The following is a 19,351-nucleotide window of genomic DNA, read 5'->3' as shown; positions in this document are numbered from 1 at the left end:
ATTTAGGGAATCTGTTTAGGAAAGATTGTGAGGTGAGAAGACTAGTATAGTGGGCGGTACGATGTGAAGTTGGGGGCCTGGGGGATATGGAATCTAGGCCATACGTGTCATTTTTATAGCAAGAGAATGTGTGTTTTTTAAAAAAAAAATATTTGTGTCCTTCGGAGGACGGTACTCCTTACACTCAAAAGCAATTCACAAAATAAAATATTTTAATAGCTTGAGTGTAAGGAGTATCGTTCTCCCGGAGAACACACGAATTTTTCTGTTATTGCATGGAATTAAAATGGGTCACATTCTGTTCAGATTCGTATCAGGTTATTAAAGTTAACCTTAGTTTTGATTTTGTTGTTAATTTGTTATGCATGTTGATTGGATGGTTGTTATTCAAGTTAACCTTAATTTTAATTTCATTCTTGTTCAAGTTAGTTCATAGATTTGGCAAACTAACCTGACTTGAAATAACCTGACATGTATCCGATCTCACATGAGCTAAGGACTCGAGGTTGACATGTGATCCGAATTGATCCAATCACATGTTACTAGACCTAAATTTTTATCATTTTACATTGACTAGTGACTACTATTTCTAATTACCACAAATAACATTATAGTTCTAGTGGTACAATAACATCGTACAACCAACCTGCATCTAATCGAATTTTTTTTTTTAGTGGGTGCAGAAACTTTATGATATAGCTCGGATTCTCTAAAACAAAACTCGAAAACTTTATAATAAAGCTCAGATTCAACATCACTGGTTGTACTAGAACCGGTGGTAATGTCTAGTAATTGATAAATGACTTCGAACTTGATAAATAACAAATCTGAAAATGACCCTAATCCGAAATGATCCGACACACGAATTCATAAAAACGTGAAAAGACTCCACCCAAATTGATTGGATCCGCACCCAACCAAGTTGACCCGTTTCCCAAGTCACCTCTTTCGGACTCGGATTCTGTTATTTTAATCTTCAATCGGGTATCTGAATAGATATTTCAAGTTGTAATAAGAGAGTGAATTCATCAGGATCGACAGATTTTAATCCTGACAAGATACACGCTTAAATAAATGAGGACGTTGGCAGATTCCTCGGGATCCTGAATCAGGCGTTGGAGCCTTGGAGGATAAGCTTTATCCCAATTTGACTCATTTACCAGGTTATTTACAAGGGATCATTTGTTGTGAGAACGTTCCGCGCAATAATCACCAACAAACATTGGATCATGTAAAATGGATATACTCCGTACTTCACTTGCTTGTGACGGGCACTATCCGTCACAAGCTGAAGACGGATAGTGCCCCTCTTGCAGTACACAAATTCTCATTGAAGACATGACATATCCGTCACAAGCTTGTGACGGATACCATTTTACCTCACAATGTACCCACTTTTTCTCTCTCTGCAACACTATTCATGTGGTCCCCTTTCTCCACTAACCCATTTTGTTACCATTTTATCTCACAAAATATCCGCCACAAATGGTAACCCGTCACAAGGGAGACCAATTGCTTACAGTAAGGCAAGTGGGAGGGCAAGTGGGGGGAAATGGAGCACCCCATGAATAGTGCCACTTGCATATTGTGAGAGAGAGACTATTCGTCTTCAGCTTGTGACTGATAGTGTCAGTCTTCAATGAGAATTTGTGTTAGTTTTAAGCCTAAATACACTTACATAAATCTTGGAACAATTGGAACAATATTCGTACAACAATTATACAGATACAAGATGACCAATTTGACCATAAAGCGAGAATCGTTGCATCTTCAGCCAAATGGTTTCACGGTCCACACGACGTAGTAGCAAAATGTTCCTCGGTGTGTCTGAAGCGTTAAATAGTGTTACATTGTTTGTGACAAATCAATGGAATCTACAGGAATTAAAAATGTCAGACACCTATACCCTGCTGAATGAGCCCCTCTTCAGCACGGGTTGTTGCATAAGAAGATTAATCCTCTTCTGCGTAACTGAGCTCCAACAGCTCAGGGAGAACACAATCTTATGAGATGGTCTTATAGGTGAGACCAACTATTACTCTATATTTAAATGAGAATGCATAAAGATTTGAGTCGATCTCACTTATGAGACCGTCTCACTGGTCTGCAGGAAGGGGCCACAGACCTTTACCGAGTATTATGTTTCCAGACATTGAGAAGATGGTCTTACGAGTGAGATTATCAGCGCATTAATTCTATATGCAAGGGAGGAGTAGATGAGGATTTTCGGTGATCTCACATATAAGACCATATTGCTGGCCATCACAAGCAGCCATCGACCTTGTCATGAAGCATTATCACCAAATCATGAGCATCGTCTAATAGTTTCCAAACATCGAGTTGGCCAGCCATGTTGTTGCACTCTCGCAGGATTTCATCCATGCTACTATACTTCTCAATAATCTGTTTTCTTCTTTGTAACACAGAAGCAGCAATGGCATATAGCAATAGATCTTCTGTTGGAGGAGCACGCTGTCTTATCCTACTCCAAGCCGATTTCCCTAACCCGGCTCTAATTGCAGCCTGATCCGTCCACATCACCTCCCAAAGGCACAATGTCTGCTCGAAACTCAGCTCCCTCCTAAACATCACAACCACCATCCTATACACAAAGAAACAATCCTCGGCCTGGAGCTTCACCAAGTGCTTGTAAAGGTGCGAGTCCTTGTATTTTATTATCTTTCCAACTGTTGTAAGTTGTCTTCGGATTCCAATCTCATCGAGCCTGAAGTTATGTCGAGCCTTCTTCATGAAACCCACAAAACACCAAAATGCCATATAGTCGTCCTTTATTACTGAAATAATTGGCGAAAGAAGATCGCTCATTCCTTGACAATAACCAATTTCTGAGTCATAAATAGCATAGGCTTCGAGAATCGCCACTAGTCGAGCCGCATGATAAATTCTGTAAGGGTCAAGATGGTCATAATCTTTCAACCCAACAGCCTCAGCAGAACGGTGTGCTCGGTCTTCAGGTATATCAGCCTGAGAAGGAGAATAAGCTATCCACTCTTCATTTGCCCTCAAGGCATCGAGACGAATGATACGTTGCCAGCTGGTAAAGTCTTCAGTCCGGCAGACATTCGACTCTAAAGGTGACTTAGTAGGGGAAGGACACTCTACGAAGGGTGGATCAACATCATTCGCTTGGTCATCATTAGAGGACCCAGAATCAGATGAATCGGTGTCTATAATAGAAGGACTCGAACTAGTGCTTAGTCTACAGGTACTAGTCCTGTCCAAAACTGTACTTGAGTTGTTCTCTGAGAACTCTTTCTCACTGGAAAGGGACTCTCGTGCACTAACCGCGTCTTCAGAAGTAGGTGAACCGGGTTCTGGACTAGAGCTCTCACAATCCCCATTGCTACAGCTTTTTCCTGTTTCCTCGGGTCCTCCATTCTCGTGGGTTTGTTTCCGTAGTCGCCGGCACTGTCTTCTGAGTTTCTCATACTCCTCTCTAAAAAGGCAAACACGAATTAGTACGTAAACAGGAGAATGATTTAACAATAGACTTCTTGTTATGTCATTTTAATCATAAAGAAATGATCCTTCCGCAGCTTCACAGTACCTATTCTTATTCTTGATGGCATCTCTTGCTTCTTTTGAACTATTCAAATCATAGCTGTTGAACAAAAAAAAAAAAAAAAGATCAACATAAAAAATATGAGCCACCAACTACTAAATTTCACTGAAGATGGAACTTTTTTATTGAAAATGTCTTCATGATGGACTGATGTGCTTCAATAAATTTGCCTAGAAAAGACGTTTAATAACCAGTATAGAGTACACTTGAGGCAACTATTCAACAAGCAGTAAATTCACACCCTCGAAGCTCACATACTTGGGGAGGCACAGAAATATAAAGTGGAACTGCAGTTCTAGAAAGGTGTATAAACCATAACGAAAAATTGGTTCACCAGAATGTATAATTACATAAGGGTACTATACAAAATGGTTGTCCTTACGTATCAAATACATCAGTACGCAAGAGGTGAGACTTGAGAGAGTTCTCATCGCGATTCGCATTAGATAAACTGAGGATAGAGTAAAAAACCTTAAAGGCACATAACATCAAAATTTCGATGTTGCTAAGCAATGAAACTATTGAAGGAACTGTCAAAGTTTCTGAAACTTTGATTACTGTTGCATTAACATTGATAGTAAACAATAGTCACTATTGGAAAAATCAGAAGAGTTTTTGGTACTTACACACCAAGGAGAAAAGGCCAAACCTCAGCTCGGATTCCGGGATCAACACCCTGCATCAGAAAATCTGACTTTGTGAATATCAATGTATCACAGAATATACAAGTTTGAAGGAGTGATGGTGCCTTCAATTGATTTATTTTTAATTGCATATTTTTCACACAATTTTCTACTGGGGTCATTTGGAAACCGCCTATTTGTGCTGCTAGCACAAGGGTAAGGCTACATACATCCGAACTTGGAAGAGGGGAGCTAAAAAAAAGAGAAAAAAAAAATATACAAACCAATTGTTACCCAATACTGAACAGGAGAAAAACTTTGGCAAATTAAGACCCAAGGAGAGAAGTTCAAATGAGAATTTTATGCCTTCTATTTTACTTGTTTTAATGCAGATAGTATTTCTATTAAATATCGCAAAAACTCCACAAACTTCTTTCAGTAATTATACCCATATAGATTAAGAACAGGATCTGAGTTCAAATTAAGAGCTCTGATAGATTAATGAAGACAACTTGGACAAGGAACTCATTTCAAATGCAAGAATGGTATCTCACCCCACTTCTAATTTTTTTCAAAAGCTTGATTCCACTATCACGGAGTTTTCCTTCTTCTGTAAATGCACTTCTCCATAGCTGTGATGTGAGTATGTGCTTCCTTCTCCTCCGAGACCATGGAGATTTAAGGTGACTGCTGAAGTTAAAAAAAAAAAGAAAAGGATAAAAAATTAGAAACCAGCACAATGCTATACATACAATGGTGTCCACTATAATGTCTTTCAAATCAAATGCATAAATTCAAAGCAGAAAGTATGCCTCCAAAGCTGAGAAAATATTCTTAAAGCAATCGTTACCTACGGCTATAAGGACAAGAACATAACACAGTCCAGGATACTAGAACTTTGAGAAATACATGGTTTTCCAAACTCTAAGCAGGAGAAACACCATACGTTTTAGTGCAAAGACTACTACTCAATGTCTTAATCAAGACGCGTTTTATATCTAAGCCTTATATGCAGAGAATTGCAGATGACAATTCAAATAAAATAAGCACCACTCAAACCCAGAAAACGGCACTCGAAAACATGATTCTCAAGAAGATATCACCAATTTGCCCAGTGAGAAATTAGAACATAAATTCGACACACTAACTAAATGAAGAAGGTGTGAATAGGGGTATAGGAATACATATCGTTCACATCTGTACTCCGTTTCATTATCTACCCAATGCTTCAAGGCACCTCATATCTCTCCAATATTAAACATTTCTCTCATTCTAAAGTTCCAATACTCGAAATAACCTCAAGGAAGGCAACCCACAGCGCCATCACTTATGACCTAGACGACAAAGATAGGATGACAAAGCTGATGCGTAGAAGACACTTAGATACGTGTCATAAGAAATCTATGACGAGCCTCTATTCAGCGCACTCGTACAATACAGGGCCAGCTCTCTCATTGCTAATCTAACATATGCACAATCTCATCATTTCCACTAACACAGCTCTCTAATCATTAAAGAACAGTTGGAAATGGGGAAATATCTAGAGACAAATACGACTATATCTATAGAGACAAATACGACCAGACTTTTCATAAAAGAAACAATCTACGAGGCACGAGCTTCACAAAACTTAATCTGAAAATTGTTCCTATCAAGCAAAAGAAGCAAACTTTGAGCTCCGCACCACAAACCAATAAATTGACTAAGGTAAGCAATACATATTTAAAGTAAAAATGCCACGAAGAACCGAAGAATGAGTGATCCGAAGCTTTTGAGGCTTTCAGCACCAACTCACTAGCAGCTCGAGGTGGGCAGAAATTCATACTTTTAGGGTGTGTTTGAATAGCAAAAGCGGAGGGAAAGGAAGGGGAGGGAGAAGGAGGGAAGAGAAAAGGATGGAAGAGAAGGGGAGGGGGAATGGAGGAGATCATTTTCCCTCCAAATCTTGCCTTTGTTGGAGAGGAAATAATTTGGCTTAGAAGAGGGAAATGGAGGGATCCATTTTCCCTCCCCTCAAAATCCCTTCACCTCCCTTTTGCTAACCAAACAAAGGATTTATCATCCCTCCCTTTCCCTCCCCTCCCTTTCCCTCCCCTCCCTTTCCCTCCAAATCCTCCTATCCAAACACACCCTTAGTTAAAATTTTCGATTTTTTTTCATTTTACTGAAATTACCAACTCACCCCTGAAATTTCCGATCTATCTTTACCCTTCCCTCACTTCAATTTCTGGTTCCGCCCCTCCACCAACTAATCATCAATTCATCAGATTCAGCAACAAAAACAACCCGGTTTCGACTAAATTTACAGACACACTAAAGAATGATCACAGGATATCAAATTTGAGCTGAAATAATGGAGATTTCAAAATCAAAAGAGAGAAAACTCACCGATCAGAAGGATAGGAAGTTGATGAAGCCGAAGGTGAGGAAGAAGAAGCAACAACAAACAGAACCGATCTCAAATGAACCCAAGACGACGTCGATGACAACGGTGACGAAGAAGAATGTTTCTTTTTCCTACTATGTTTTCGACTAAATGGCGAAGACGAAGATGATGACGATGGTGACGATAATAATGGTGAAGATGATAATGATTTCGACGACGAGGATGTCGACGAAGTAGTGTGATTTCTTCTTAAAGCTTTCATTTAAATTAAACTTTAATAGATCAAACCCTAATTCAACTAAAATAAATCCCCAAATTGAACACAATAATTTCAAAACCCTAATTAAAAGCTTTCGTTCATGGTGTTGCTTTGTGTGTTTGGTAGTTACCTAGAGGTGTAAACATTGGCGGCGATAAAAGAGATGTCGGCAACGGCAGTGACGGCGACGGCGACACCTCCACCGTGTTGTCCGCCGCCGATTTGTCGGAAAATGGTTGATAACGATACTGTGTTCAACATGGAGGAAAGCGAGAAAATCAATCGAAATAATTGATTATTTTTTGAAGGGAAATTAGGGTTTTTATATTGATTGATGTATTGATAGAGTTAGTTTGTGGGAATTGAATTGGGGATTTTTTAGAGAGAGGAAGGAGGAAGAAGAGGGAAGGGGAGTGAGTGAGTGGGGTGGAAGGAAAGTGGGAGTGAAGCGATCACTATTGACTTGGTATGGTCTCTTTGGTATCAATTTAATCCGATTCTTTGAAATTGTTAGATTTACATAGTAGTCTTTCCATCTAAACTAAAGGTTATCTCCCTCCAATTTCATTTATTGTTCCTCTTTCTCTTTCTATCCATTTTCCTTATTGTTCCCTCTTTCCTTTTTTGAACAACTTTGTATGGTCCAAAATCAATTTGATGTGGGGTCATGTGTATTGTGCGGTCCAAATTGATTCCCTTATTTCTTATGCAAAAAAGAAAGGGGAACAATAAATGAAATTGGAGGGAGTATTTGATTTTATTACGCTTGTTGGGACGTATTTTGTAAGGTAAATATTTTTAGTTACACATTATTAAAAATTATAAAAACACGATATTCTTATACCATTCATGACGATGAATCAAACAAGATCTCGCATGACTATGTTTTCTCTTATACATTACTAATAATACCAAAGATTCTCTACAATTATGAATAGTGCCAAAAAGTCAAATGTAACCTTTGATTTGGATGGAAGGGAGTAGATATTAAGAAATGTAAATAAGGTGTAAGCAGGATGTTTTGAATCGAGTAAGTGCTCTCATGTAAAGCGCGGGGGAAATACTGTGGCTCATAGTGTTGCTCGAATTTGTGAGCAAGTTGGGGATGCCACCGTCTATGTAACGGATTTTCCGCAAAGTGTTCTCGCACTTGCGGAAATTGATTTAATATAAGTACCCATGTTTCCCTTCAAAAAAAAAAAGGATGTTTTGAACTGAACTGAACTGAACTAAGAACGGGAATTAAGTCCAACAGAACATGATATTTAATAGATCAATTTTAAAAATATGTCAAAAGTAGAAATGTCATAATTCTTCTGAATTAGGAGTATAATGTAAGCAAAATAATTGGTTTTAGATTTAACTCGTTTTTTCTATAATTTCCTATTATTACTATTATTATTTCTTTGACAAAAAAAATTAAAAAGGAAAAAAAAGTAGTAATTCAAGAAAGTGATATATACCGCCTTAAGAGCAATATCAATGGAAGAACTTTATATAAATTTTTTCTTTTATTATGTCACATTTCATTAATTCCAATGTTTAAGAATTTTTATCCACAATATATGACATTTTCATAAATGGAAAATAGTAAATATGTAATTGGTAATCATAATTTACAAAGTCATGTTTATTGGTCACCAAATTCTCATGTATGAACAACCATGTTCTTATTTTAGAACTTAATTCTTAAAATTAAGAACTAACTTGTAGTTGCAAACTTGCAATAGATAAACTTTTTATTTTGGGTTCTTATTGACAACCTCGAGAATAAGAAAAACTATTGCTATTGCTCTAAGGTCGGTTATTTATGGAAAATGATAAATACAACACAATGGGTTGTATTTAAGCAACTAAAAAAATGAAATAAATACTTAATACAAGCATTAACTGCATTGATTTATGTGTAATTTATTCCCTAATTTCTAAATTAACACCAAATTTGGAAGGATATTAAATGCTTAAATACAACCCATCGGGTTGTATTTTATCATTTCCCTTTATTTATTGATAGTATTTACAGATTATAATGATGGTGGAAATTACCATGTTGTAAATGTGTGAAGCATTTATGTATCAATATGAATTTATGGTGTATGAATGCATTCTTCAATCATTGATGATATAACCTATTACTAAATGATGAATAAGCATTAAATGTATTAATTATGTTGGTTGGTAACTTGGTATACAATCATTTTCAATTTATTTTCTTTGATAAGGTAAGAAAATTTGACTTATTTCTTGTATATGTAGACACTGTCATTTCTAAGATGTAAGCAAAAAATTTCTGTGAATTTTATATTTAAATTTTAAAGTTCCTCAATCGATATATACTATTGATGCTTTTCACTTTCTTTTTAAGCCATCTATAATAAATATGTCATGGTTAGATACTTTTTCTAGATATCGATTTAGTCCATTTTCTTATAAGACTACAAAGTATCGCGAGGTATCATTTGGATTCTAACCAAACTGCTTTTGAATTGCTATTACGTATATTAGTGAAAAAATGGAGCAGCGAAGCTATAAAATATTTTCGCATAGTATTTTTATTTTATGTATGAGCAGGGGCGAGGCCAACAAAGCCTTTGGTGTAGCAGCCGCTACACCGAAAACGAAAAATTCGGTTAGAATCTCATGATTTGCTACACCAATATTTACTGCTTTCACACTAATTATCAATACACTTTACCTTGAATATATGTTTTGCTACACCAAAATTAAAATTTTGGCCTCGCCTCTGTGTATGAGTCTCGTACAATTGATTTATTTCTCATTATATGAACATAAAATATAATGCTGATATTTGAAGCTTCGCTAACAATATGATCACAAGATATAATAGTGATACTACAAGCTATGCTAGATTGCTAACAATATGATTATGAGCATTGAGCACGACCTCTCGTAACTTTACTTCACTGACATTTACAAAGATTTATATTTGTTGAGTCCCTATTTTGTGTCAAGTGCACAACCACTTGAAGATTCAACCATGCAAATTCAAGTTGTCCAAATTTGATAAAGCTATAAATGTATGACAAATTGTTGAATGATTCATAATTTCATATACGCGATATGGTTGAATGGTCCATTAACCTAGTTGTGCTACAAATGCAATCTACAAGGAAAAGAAAAGAAAAGAAAAGAAAAGTCGTTGTGTTGCTCTCTTTTGACCTAAAAAACATACCATAATGTGGCCCATGCTATAAAAAGCTAAAGTAAACCCGAGCTTCCACATACTAGATCCACGTAAGATAAGTATAGATATGTTATCTCTTGAGTCAAACATAGACAATGGTTAACATTTTGACCCCTTTCTCTTAAGATTCATCAATCATCATCGAATACGTTGAAACAAAATCTTGTTTTGTGGTTAAAATTTTCTTGAAATTTAAGTATTAATTAACTTTACTTCTTAAGATTAATCTTCCAGAGATTATTTATATTTATAGTTTAAGGATATGTCTTCTAAATTTTAAGTTTGTTAGTTGACTTGAAATACATAATTTGCAGGCGGCTTTCAGGTATACTCGAGGGTTTACCTAGTACGCACCAAAAATAATGGTTGCGAGTTCACTCGTCATAAAAAATATTTTATTTAAACCACTTAATCAGACTATTAAATCCGTAATAATAAACTATAATATATACGAGTAAAAATATTTATTATAACTCATATGTACTATCCTCGTAGATTCTTTTTGTAAAAAGATTATGGACTTTAAATTAATATTTTTTTTAACTATATACATTCAATTTGATTTTGACGAATTATATTATGAAACAATGGTTTTATTAGTTGATCAAACATATCCAATTATACAACGTTTCTTACATATATTTCAATAAAGAAATTATTAGTGATTATATTTTATACTCATATTACTTCACCAATCGCCATCAAATTAAATAATAAGAAGCATTTGAGATAATGATGGTATAACATAAACGGCTAACATAATCATTTAAAAAAGGTAGGCATGAAGGATAAAGCCAAAATATATGATGCATTGGATTAGGCTTGGGGATTTTTAATTGACCTCTAGTCCCAACAAATTTGTCATGCATATTTGGTCCACACAATAGACTCCACCGCAATATAAATTACACAAAAATTTCGGAGAAACGGTCTCTTAATAACGTTATTGAGAGAGCTCTCACATAATGGAGTGAAGGACCCACTGAATATTTGTTTCCCCTATTATGTCTCCCACTAAATTAGTGGAAAACGGTCTCTCATAAAACCTACTGAATAAATTATGTATTCGATTGGTGTTTCATTGATCGATCGGATCTCAATAATTATCACGTACATTATTGTAAATGTTTACTTGTGATGGCTTATTATATGGAGCATGTTTTGTGTTATATTCATAGGATTGATACGTAGCTTCGTAAATTGTTTGATTTCACATGGATATCAGTGGTTGATTGGAGCAAGGGAGGTAGCAGGGGTGTTTATCCCTGAAAAATAAAAAAAAATAGTATAAGTTTTTAGTTAAAATTTTTGAAAATTTTCCAAATTTATCTTATGGGATTACTAGTTTGCATTTACTGAAGTTTTTAAACCCTTCTAATTGCAAATCCTCACTCGGCTTATGCATGAATAGATTATTATGTGTGTTTAGTTTATCGACCTATTTTAATGATGTGATTGTTTAGTAAGAGTTTGTAATAAATTATACAAGGATATATAATTACTTTCCAGTGTCGCTCTTAACAAATACAGAGTATATTTATAACAAACGTAACTTCGGTGAAATTTTCAAGGGACTTGGGTTCAAGCCTTTCAAAGAGCAATCTTGTGGAGTGTTTTTCGGTTGATGTTATGCCTTTTAGATTTTGGGTCTGTCACTTTTGATAGCTTTTCTTGCATGCGTGGTTTGCAGTAGTTTGATCGATCTCGAGCCGAACTTTGACCGAGCCAATTACGAGGGCTTGTCGAGTGGGCTCTGCTCATTTACTACCTTACATATAACCATACCGTCAGTAATTACCAATCTGGTAAAACATAACTAATATAAGCTTGGAAATAGATATAATAAAGTTGATCCGAATCAAATGATTCGATTTATATCCAATTTGTAAAAGACATGAAAAAACTAAGTGTATTAAAATGAATAACCCAATCTATCCCAATTCATACCCAAATCGAGGACCGAAAACCGCCCAACTCAAATGACCTAACTCAACACGAATTCTTGCAAATATAAATTGGCTCGATCCGACTCATACCCCACCGATTAACGTGTTTGACATGTCTATTCAAACCGCTACCTTCATAGATTACACAATTATCCTCTGGAATTGGGCGTATTGGCTTGTAACTTACAGCAAGGGGGCGGGTGAGAAAAGCACAATACATGCTCGGTTTTTTTTCTGTAAAATCACCTCACTACGGACCTACAGTCCATATGTAAAAACAAACCCTGTAAATTGGGTGAGTGTAACTCATTGAGAAAGTGCCCAACTGGTAGAAATTAGAAATATACCCCGTAAAAACGAAAACAGGACATGTTGGATTGGTTGGTTAGATTAAAAATGTGAAAAAAAGGAATAACAACACCGTTTATTATTATGTTATAGGTGTAGGTCCAACTGAAATAACTTAATGCGATGACGGTAATGAATATAACGATGGGCACACAACTCATATGAAAGACATTAGAACTCAGATGCATCCTACATGTGTGAACATTTAGACATACTCATTACTACCATCCATGTGTAAACATTTAGACATAATTATTATAATTATTCATGCGTGTATATTAGAACAATCAATTAACTTTTAACGCCATCAACCTACCAAGATATGACGATATAGTTTTATATTTATATATATATCCGACCACTATGCAAATATGATGCACACCCAGAGACATTACAACATGCCAAATGTATATAAAGTATGCAAACAACTGGACTCGTATAAAATATTTCACCCTTGATTGAGAATCAATTTAAGCTATTCAATTTCACTCATACTATCATGCCAACAACGTTATCAATTAGACTTAAATTTTATCACCTGTTAAGATACACAACTACCGAACATGCGTGCTACTATCATCATATAAGGACATTATAAATTCACATTACTAAAGCTCAGGAATTAACCAAACAATCGTATGAAAATTCAACATAGAACGCACATTTTAAATGTTTTGATTCACGTTGTAACTTCCAAAAATCACGAATAAATAACCGTTCGATTAAAACTCGATTCATATTACTTTTATAAAATACGGAGAGTTAAAAACACAGGGGAAAAAGAATTAGGTCCAAAGTACAAGAATTCCATTCTTTAAGGATTTTACAACTCAGTTGGTCCAAACAAACATGTGACAGCAATTGGTCCAAAACTTGGGTCAGTTTGCAAAATTTACCGTTTAATATAGAGACATCAAGAATTTTCATGGCTTATTAATTTGAAAACATATGTGACTCTTTTGGTCGATGGAGTTGGAATTATGTAAAAATTATTAATACAATTTAAATGAGGATTTTCACAAAATCGTTGGTCGAACATTACTGCACAGGAACTTCCTAACCACAGCTCACTAAAATATTTATTACTCCTAGTCTGTATATACTATAAGCATGAAACCAATGCCAAACGAACACTAACTCCCAAGACTATCTCTCATAAAATTTTCATCCATAGGCAATAAACAGAAAAGAAATGGCAGTAAGGTCAATTAAAGAGTAAAGTCAAACAAAACGAGTTTCAGCACTAAGTCGTTCATTTTCTATGTCCCAAACTCTCACAACCATACTATCGATACTAACTCATCCTAACTTAAATCTCACACTGTACTTACGTAAGCATCTATCCCATAGGATGCCCTTCGCATCTCGATCTACTCCGTACATCTAATTCACGATTGCTATGACTATAAACATGCAATTCAACAGTGTTTCTAATTACTATCACAAGACTATACTAGCATGGCTTTGGGATCACATAACCGCATATTACTAGACATAATAGTACTATCAGCACATCATTCAACATCCACCTAGGTAACTATCATCGACTCGCAATTATTTTCATGCCCACGACTAGCACAACACTTCATTGATATAAGGACATCAACTCGATTATGCAATAATCAATGTATCAATCAGTTAATACTTAGGCAACGATATTTGAATTTCATGTTCAACCTCAAGCAACCTTTCTACCCTTTCCCTCATATACACTCAGGGTTTCCGGGTCAAACTGAGAGGGCCGCTGGTTCGGTGTGAGGGGGCCCCTAACTCATACCTTACCTTAGTGTGCTCCTAACAGTTCTATCCCGGGGTTCATTTTATTTAGACTCTTCCTATGTTCATTGGGTTCATTGGTTTAGGCTTGAGGATCGTTCGCTGACGATACCACTTTGTAACACCCCCATTTATTTAAGGGCCTGAACTAGGACTCCTCAGATAAATGACGGTGTTACCATCTCGGAAACCCGAGGCAGTAGATAACAAAGGAAAGAAACACAGTACTTGATTAAAATGTTTATAGTGAGATTACAACTGAAATTAAAACAAAGCTTCCAAAACATGACCAAAAGATAAAGTCTGATAAAACTCCTAATAAGACTAAGGTGGGCTAGGCACTAAGTCAGTCATCCAAGCTCTCTCTTCCCGGCCAGCTCCCATCAGTCTCTGAAATACCCGTCAATCGCTCCCAATAATTGGATCATCACAGCGCATACACGAATACACAGTGGTCACCGAAGTTTTCGAGTAGGGAAAACAATGCAACAATAAAATATGATATGCATGCTCCTCCGTCACCTCCATCTCCATCTCAACTCATATCTCATATCTCATACCCCGGACAACCCAGCCATACCGATCCCCGGTAGACTATATATATCGACCGTAGCCGATCCGCAACTCTTGCACTGAGGACACCAGGGCAAGTCCTGCAGAACCCGCCTGGGCCTTATCACAACTCACATCGTATCTCAACATCGTCACTCCTACACCAACCTCCAACTCCAATGCATATGAAATGCTCAACAGTAATAATGCAACATAATATGTATATTAATGAATGAAATCATGCCAGCTACCGAATGTTGTGATAACATACTCAACACGATCAATTCAGTCAATCACCTTCCCGTATGTGAATCATAATGTAAATCAACAATCTACGAATCAAGTCAACACAATTCAACAACAACGATAATAGGTCAAGTGTATTTCCCTACCTCAAGGTGCCAGCAATTCCAATTAAGTAGTTCAAGCAGTCCAGAAAATAAAGCAACAAATCTGATTATCGATCCTTCACGAATCCGTCACCTAAAACAATTATAATATTTATAATTACTAACTACTAAATATAGAAATCTCCCAAAATAGAAGCTTTCCCGAAATACAATCCCGACACCAACTTATGCCCAACTGATAACTAAAATACCCGATTAGTATTTGACCCAACTTCCCAAAATAGAAGGTTACTAAAAATAGAATTTCTTAAAATGGAAACTTTCCCGATATAGTAGCTGTTTCATTTAAACAAACCCGACTCAAAACCCGTCTTTAATTATTTAAATAACTCGGGAATTAAATTAAATAAATTATTTAGAAGACTCGGGAATTAATTAATTAATTAAGAATATGATAACTTAACGAATTCTAATGATTAAACAATGACAAAAACCCGTTTCAACACTAAAGCAACCCGTCATCAACATCACCCCCTTCCCACGCGCTCACACGCACCCACGCGCCACCACGAGGCCGTGTCAGCCACCAGCCCAGTCCCCCACACTGACCCAGCCACCAACAACCACCCCCACTGGGGTCGACTCCCGCCGGCGAGTCAAACCAGCGCCGCCATCTGGCCTGGTTCACCACCATGCCTCACCAAACACCTCTAACACTCGACCTACAACCACCGCAACCATTCCCTAACCCCTGCCAAACCACCACCGTCATGCCCGCCGCCAAACCACGCACCCAGACACAGTGGCACCACCGTTTCGACCTCCCCCAAGTCCACGGTGGCGCCACCCCAAACATACCCATCTAAACCCGTCTGAAAATCCCCTGCTTAAACCCGTTTGCTACCCCCTGTCAAAGCCGCCTTTCACAACCACTATCCCCACCTACGACCACCCTAACCACCACCCCTACACTCGTCACTTATCACCCATTTCCCTTACCCCGTCAACAACTACCAGCCTTACCTCTATAAGACACGAAACAACCCCCAACAACCCGACATCAAAGCGAAAAACAGAGGAGGGGTTGAACTCTTACCCTTTTCCGCCACCACACAGCCACCATGGCCATCCACGGTTGTCGACAAATGCCCCTAGCTCTTCCTTGCTGCGCCGCCAACACCCCAAGCTCCCTCTCTCTCTCTCTCTCGTTTTGCGTGAAAGCTGGTGTTTGGTGTTGGTGAAGAAAGGAGGCGGGTTGAGGGAGTGAGGAATGAGGGAGGCGAGTTGGTTAGGGTATGATTAGGGTTAGGGTTAGGGTTCAGTTGGGCTTAGGGTTAAATGGGCTGAACAGTTAATGGGCCAACTCAGATGGGTTAGCTCATAATTCGAATTCTTATAAACCCGGCACAATTAACTTATATCGATACAACGCGGGTTAAGTAAAATAACTTAACGAAATTATCGACTCAACAAATTACCCGACTTAATTAGTAATATAAAATGTACAATAACTAATATATAATAATATCCGTTTAATTGCTTATATAAAATACGGGGTATTACAGTCCATCTCCCAACTTAACTTTGGTTGTAAACTTGCGATCGATGGTACTTGCAGCAACAGACAAAATCCAAGGCGCGACATTAGTCGCTCCACCAGCATATGGGCCAGAGTTGCCAACAGCAGCAACGGTCAAGACGCCATGTTGCATAGCATGGAATGACCCGATTGCAATAGCATCATCTGTGTAGTCCAACATAGAGTCGGTCGTGCCAAGGGACACGGATATTATATCCACACCATCAGCCACAGCATCATCAAATGCTGCAAGCATGTCAATGCTATCGCACCCATAGATCGAACAGATTTTGTAAATGGCTAAGCGAGCCCTAGGGACCGCACCACGGGCTGTACCCTTAGCCAGACCGTAGAAGCTTGTCGTATGTTTGGTTGGCACGCCTGCAGCTATGGAAGCAACGTGAGTGCCATGGCCTTTAAAATCTCTTGGGGTTTTCATATCATGTTTGCCATCAAAGCTTGAATTTGACAAAGAGTATACCCGTGCTCCTATTATTTTGCTGCAGATTTCAGAGTTATAAAACGACCAAATTAGCATCGTGCTCTATTGTGTCATGCCATAATTAAAGGGGGCTGATTTATATCGACGACGTTTTAGTAAATATCGACGACGTTTTTCATAAAAAAGACGATGACTGCCATTATGACTTTATCTCTCTAAAAAAATTCTCTCAAACTCAACTAAATTCAAAACAAACAACAACAACAACAATTAACAATATGTCGGACCTCGATTCAACGGTATGTAAACAACTTAATCATTTGCTTAATTTATTTTTTGCGCATCGTTCATTCTATTCGATAGTTGAATTAATTGACGTATTAACTTAGTAGTAGCGAATGTTTGAATTTGTTGCGTAAACTGAAAAATGTCCCCCGAAAGATGAACCATGGCCAAAGTTGGAAACCAACGTTCAGACCACGGTCCAAACGTTGGAAACCAACGTTTGCCACGGACCAAACATTGATTTCCAACGTTTGGCCATGGTCCAACGTTTGATTTCAACGTTTGGCCATGGTCAAACGTAGGATTTCGATGTTTGGCCGTGGTCAAATGTTGGAATTCAATGTTCAGCCGTGGTCAAACGTTGGATTTCGTTGTTTGGCCGTGGTCAAATGTTGATTTTCATTGTTTGGCCGTGGATTGAAGTTGGTTTTCGTTGTTCGTCCGCGGTTGATCGATGGAAAGTAATGTTTGGCCGCGGTCGTTTGTTGGGTCTCGTGTTTTAGGCATGAATAAGTCGTTTTTACATGTTTTTCTTTCGTTTTACGCAATTTATGTAGTATATGATTCCTTTTTATTGTCTTACTATAGTCGTTATTGCTTGTAACAGGAATCGTGGGAGGATTTTGGCGATAATCCAATTGATTACAACCCGTTGTTCGAGACTACTATAGATTTCGAAACGCGTGACGAAGCTTTCAATTGGGCTCAGAAAATCGCATTGAGAATAGGTTTGCTTTGGTTAAAGCTAATAATGGAGCTAAAAATAGGAAAAAGAACGGGTTGTTGGCAAGTTATTTTCGATGTAAAAGACATGGTAAACCAAAAGAAACGGACGATCTTGAAAAGCCAAGGAGGTCGCAGAAGTGTTCATGCAAGTTTCATATTCGTGCCGTTCAAAATTTCGTGTCTAAAAATGATAAAGAGACGGTGGTGTGGAACATTGTAACCTCCGAGGGTGGTGGACTACACAACCACAACGTAGCCGTTTATAAGGATGGGGATCGGCACTTTGCGGGATTGGACGCGGAAGAGAAGGCATATGTTAGGCAACAAACATTGGCCGGGGTTCAACCGAGGGATATTAAAAATGGTCTTCATTTGAGATCCCCCGATAAACCTCAACCGTCAAGCACCCAACTGTATAATGAAACAAGGAAAATTAAGAAAGAAGAAATGGATGAAAGAAACACCGCTCAGCAAATGTTGGCTCTAGCGGTGGCAGCGAAATACGTCCACTTCTACGAGATTTCTTCCGAGGAGTCAAAAGAGTTGACTCACATTTTCATGGCTCTTCCTGAAGCGATTAAGTTGTTCCGGGCTTATCCTTATGTGGTCCTCACGGATTCGACTTATAAAACCAACATTTACCAGAATCCACTCATTGAGATGGTTGGTGTGACACCCACGGGATCGTCCTTCTTAATTGCATGTGCGATGATTCCTACCGAGTCTGACGTGAATTACCAGTGGCTGTTGAGAAAGTTAGCTGCGATTTTAGATGCCACCGGAGTTGCGTCCCCTGCTGTATTTGTCACCGACCGGGAATTGGGTTTGATCAGCGCTCTTGAGCAAGTATTTCCCCGGGCTGAGCATTTGTTGTGTAGATGGCATGTGAACAAAGCCGTCAATGCAAAAGCCTTGACAACATACCAAACTGAAAGTATGAGGAAATTTGTCATCTCAAATGATGAAGATGGTTGGTTTAAGGTGATCAATTCAGTTACCGAGGAATCGTTTCAGCGTGCGTGGCAGTGTTTCCAACGTAAGTGGCCAAAAATGGTGGATTATGTACGGACAACTTGGGGTCCACACGCAGGGAAGTTCGTTTTATGCTATACAAACGAGGTCTTACATTTTGGTAACACGGCAACTTCCCGTGTTGAGTCAACACATTCTCTATTGAAGGCTTGGTTAAAGTCAAAGCATCTCACACTTGACTCCATGTGGTCCCGTATCCACGGCATGCTTGAAAGTCAACACTCGAAGATTAAGAAAGAACTCGAAGATGAAATGAGTA

The 19,351-nt window shown here is 37.8% G+C and overlaps 2 protein-coding genes across 3 annotated transcripts; both read right to left on the bottom strand.

Moving 5' to 3' along the window:
• Positions 1-1,652: 1,652 nt before the first annotated feature.
• LOC141606398 (rab GTPase-activating protein 22-like) lies at positions 1,653-7,333 on the bottom strand. Of its 2 annotated transcripts, none has more exons than XM_074425507.1 (5): positions 6,595-7,333; positions 4,761-4,896; positions 4,210-4,259; positions 3,569-3,622; positions 1,653-3,457 (listed from the first exon to the last, which is right to left on the bottom strand). In XM_074425507.1, exons 1-5 carry the CDS (start codon positions 6,852-6,854, stop codon positions 2,263-2,265), a joined length of 1,695 nt encoding a protein of 564 aa, XP_074281608.1. In that variant the 5' UTR covers positions 6,855-7,333; the 3' UTR covers positions 1,653-2,262. The 2 variants fall into 2 exon arrangements, with proteins under 2 accessions (XP_074281608.1, XP_074281609.1); XM_074425508.1 differs by having other exon boundaries at positions 4,761-4,893; positions 6,595-7,312.
• Positions 7,334-16,587: 9,254 nt separating this feature from the next.
• Positions 16,588-17,145, bottom strand: LOC141608560 (subtilisin-like protease SBT4.4). The gene has a single exon (XM_074427902.1). The coding sequence runs from the start codon at positions 17,143-17,145 to the stop codon at positions 16,588-16,590; it is 558 nt and encodes a 185-aa protein (XP_074284003.1).
• Between the last annotated feature and the right edge of the window lie 2,206 nt (positions 17,146-19,351).

The sequence above is a fragment of the Silene latifolia genome, chromosome 10 (assembly GCF_048544455.1).
Source record: "Silene latifolia isolate original U9 population chromosome 10, ASM4854445v1, whole genome shotgun sequence".
Lineage (NCBI taxonomy): Eukaryota > Viridiplantae > Streptophyta > Magnoliopsida > Caryophyllales > Caryophyllaceae > Silene > Silene latifolia.
This window is presented reverse-complemented; position numbering and strand designations above follow the sequence as displayed.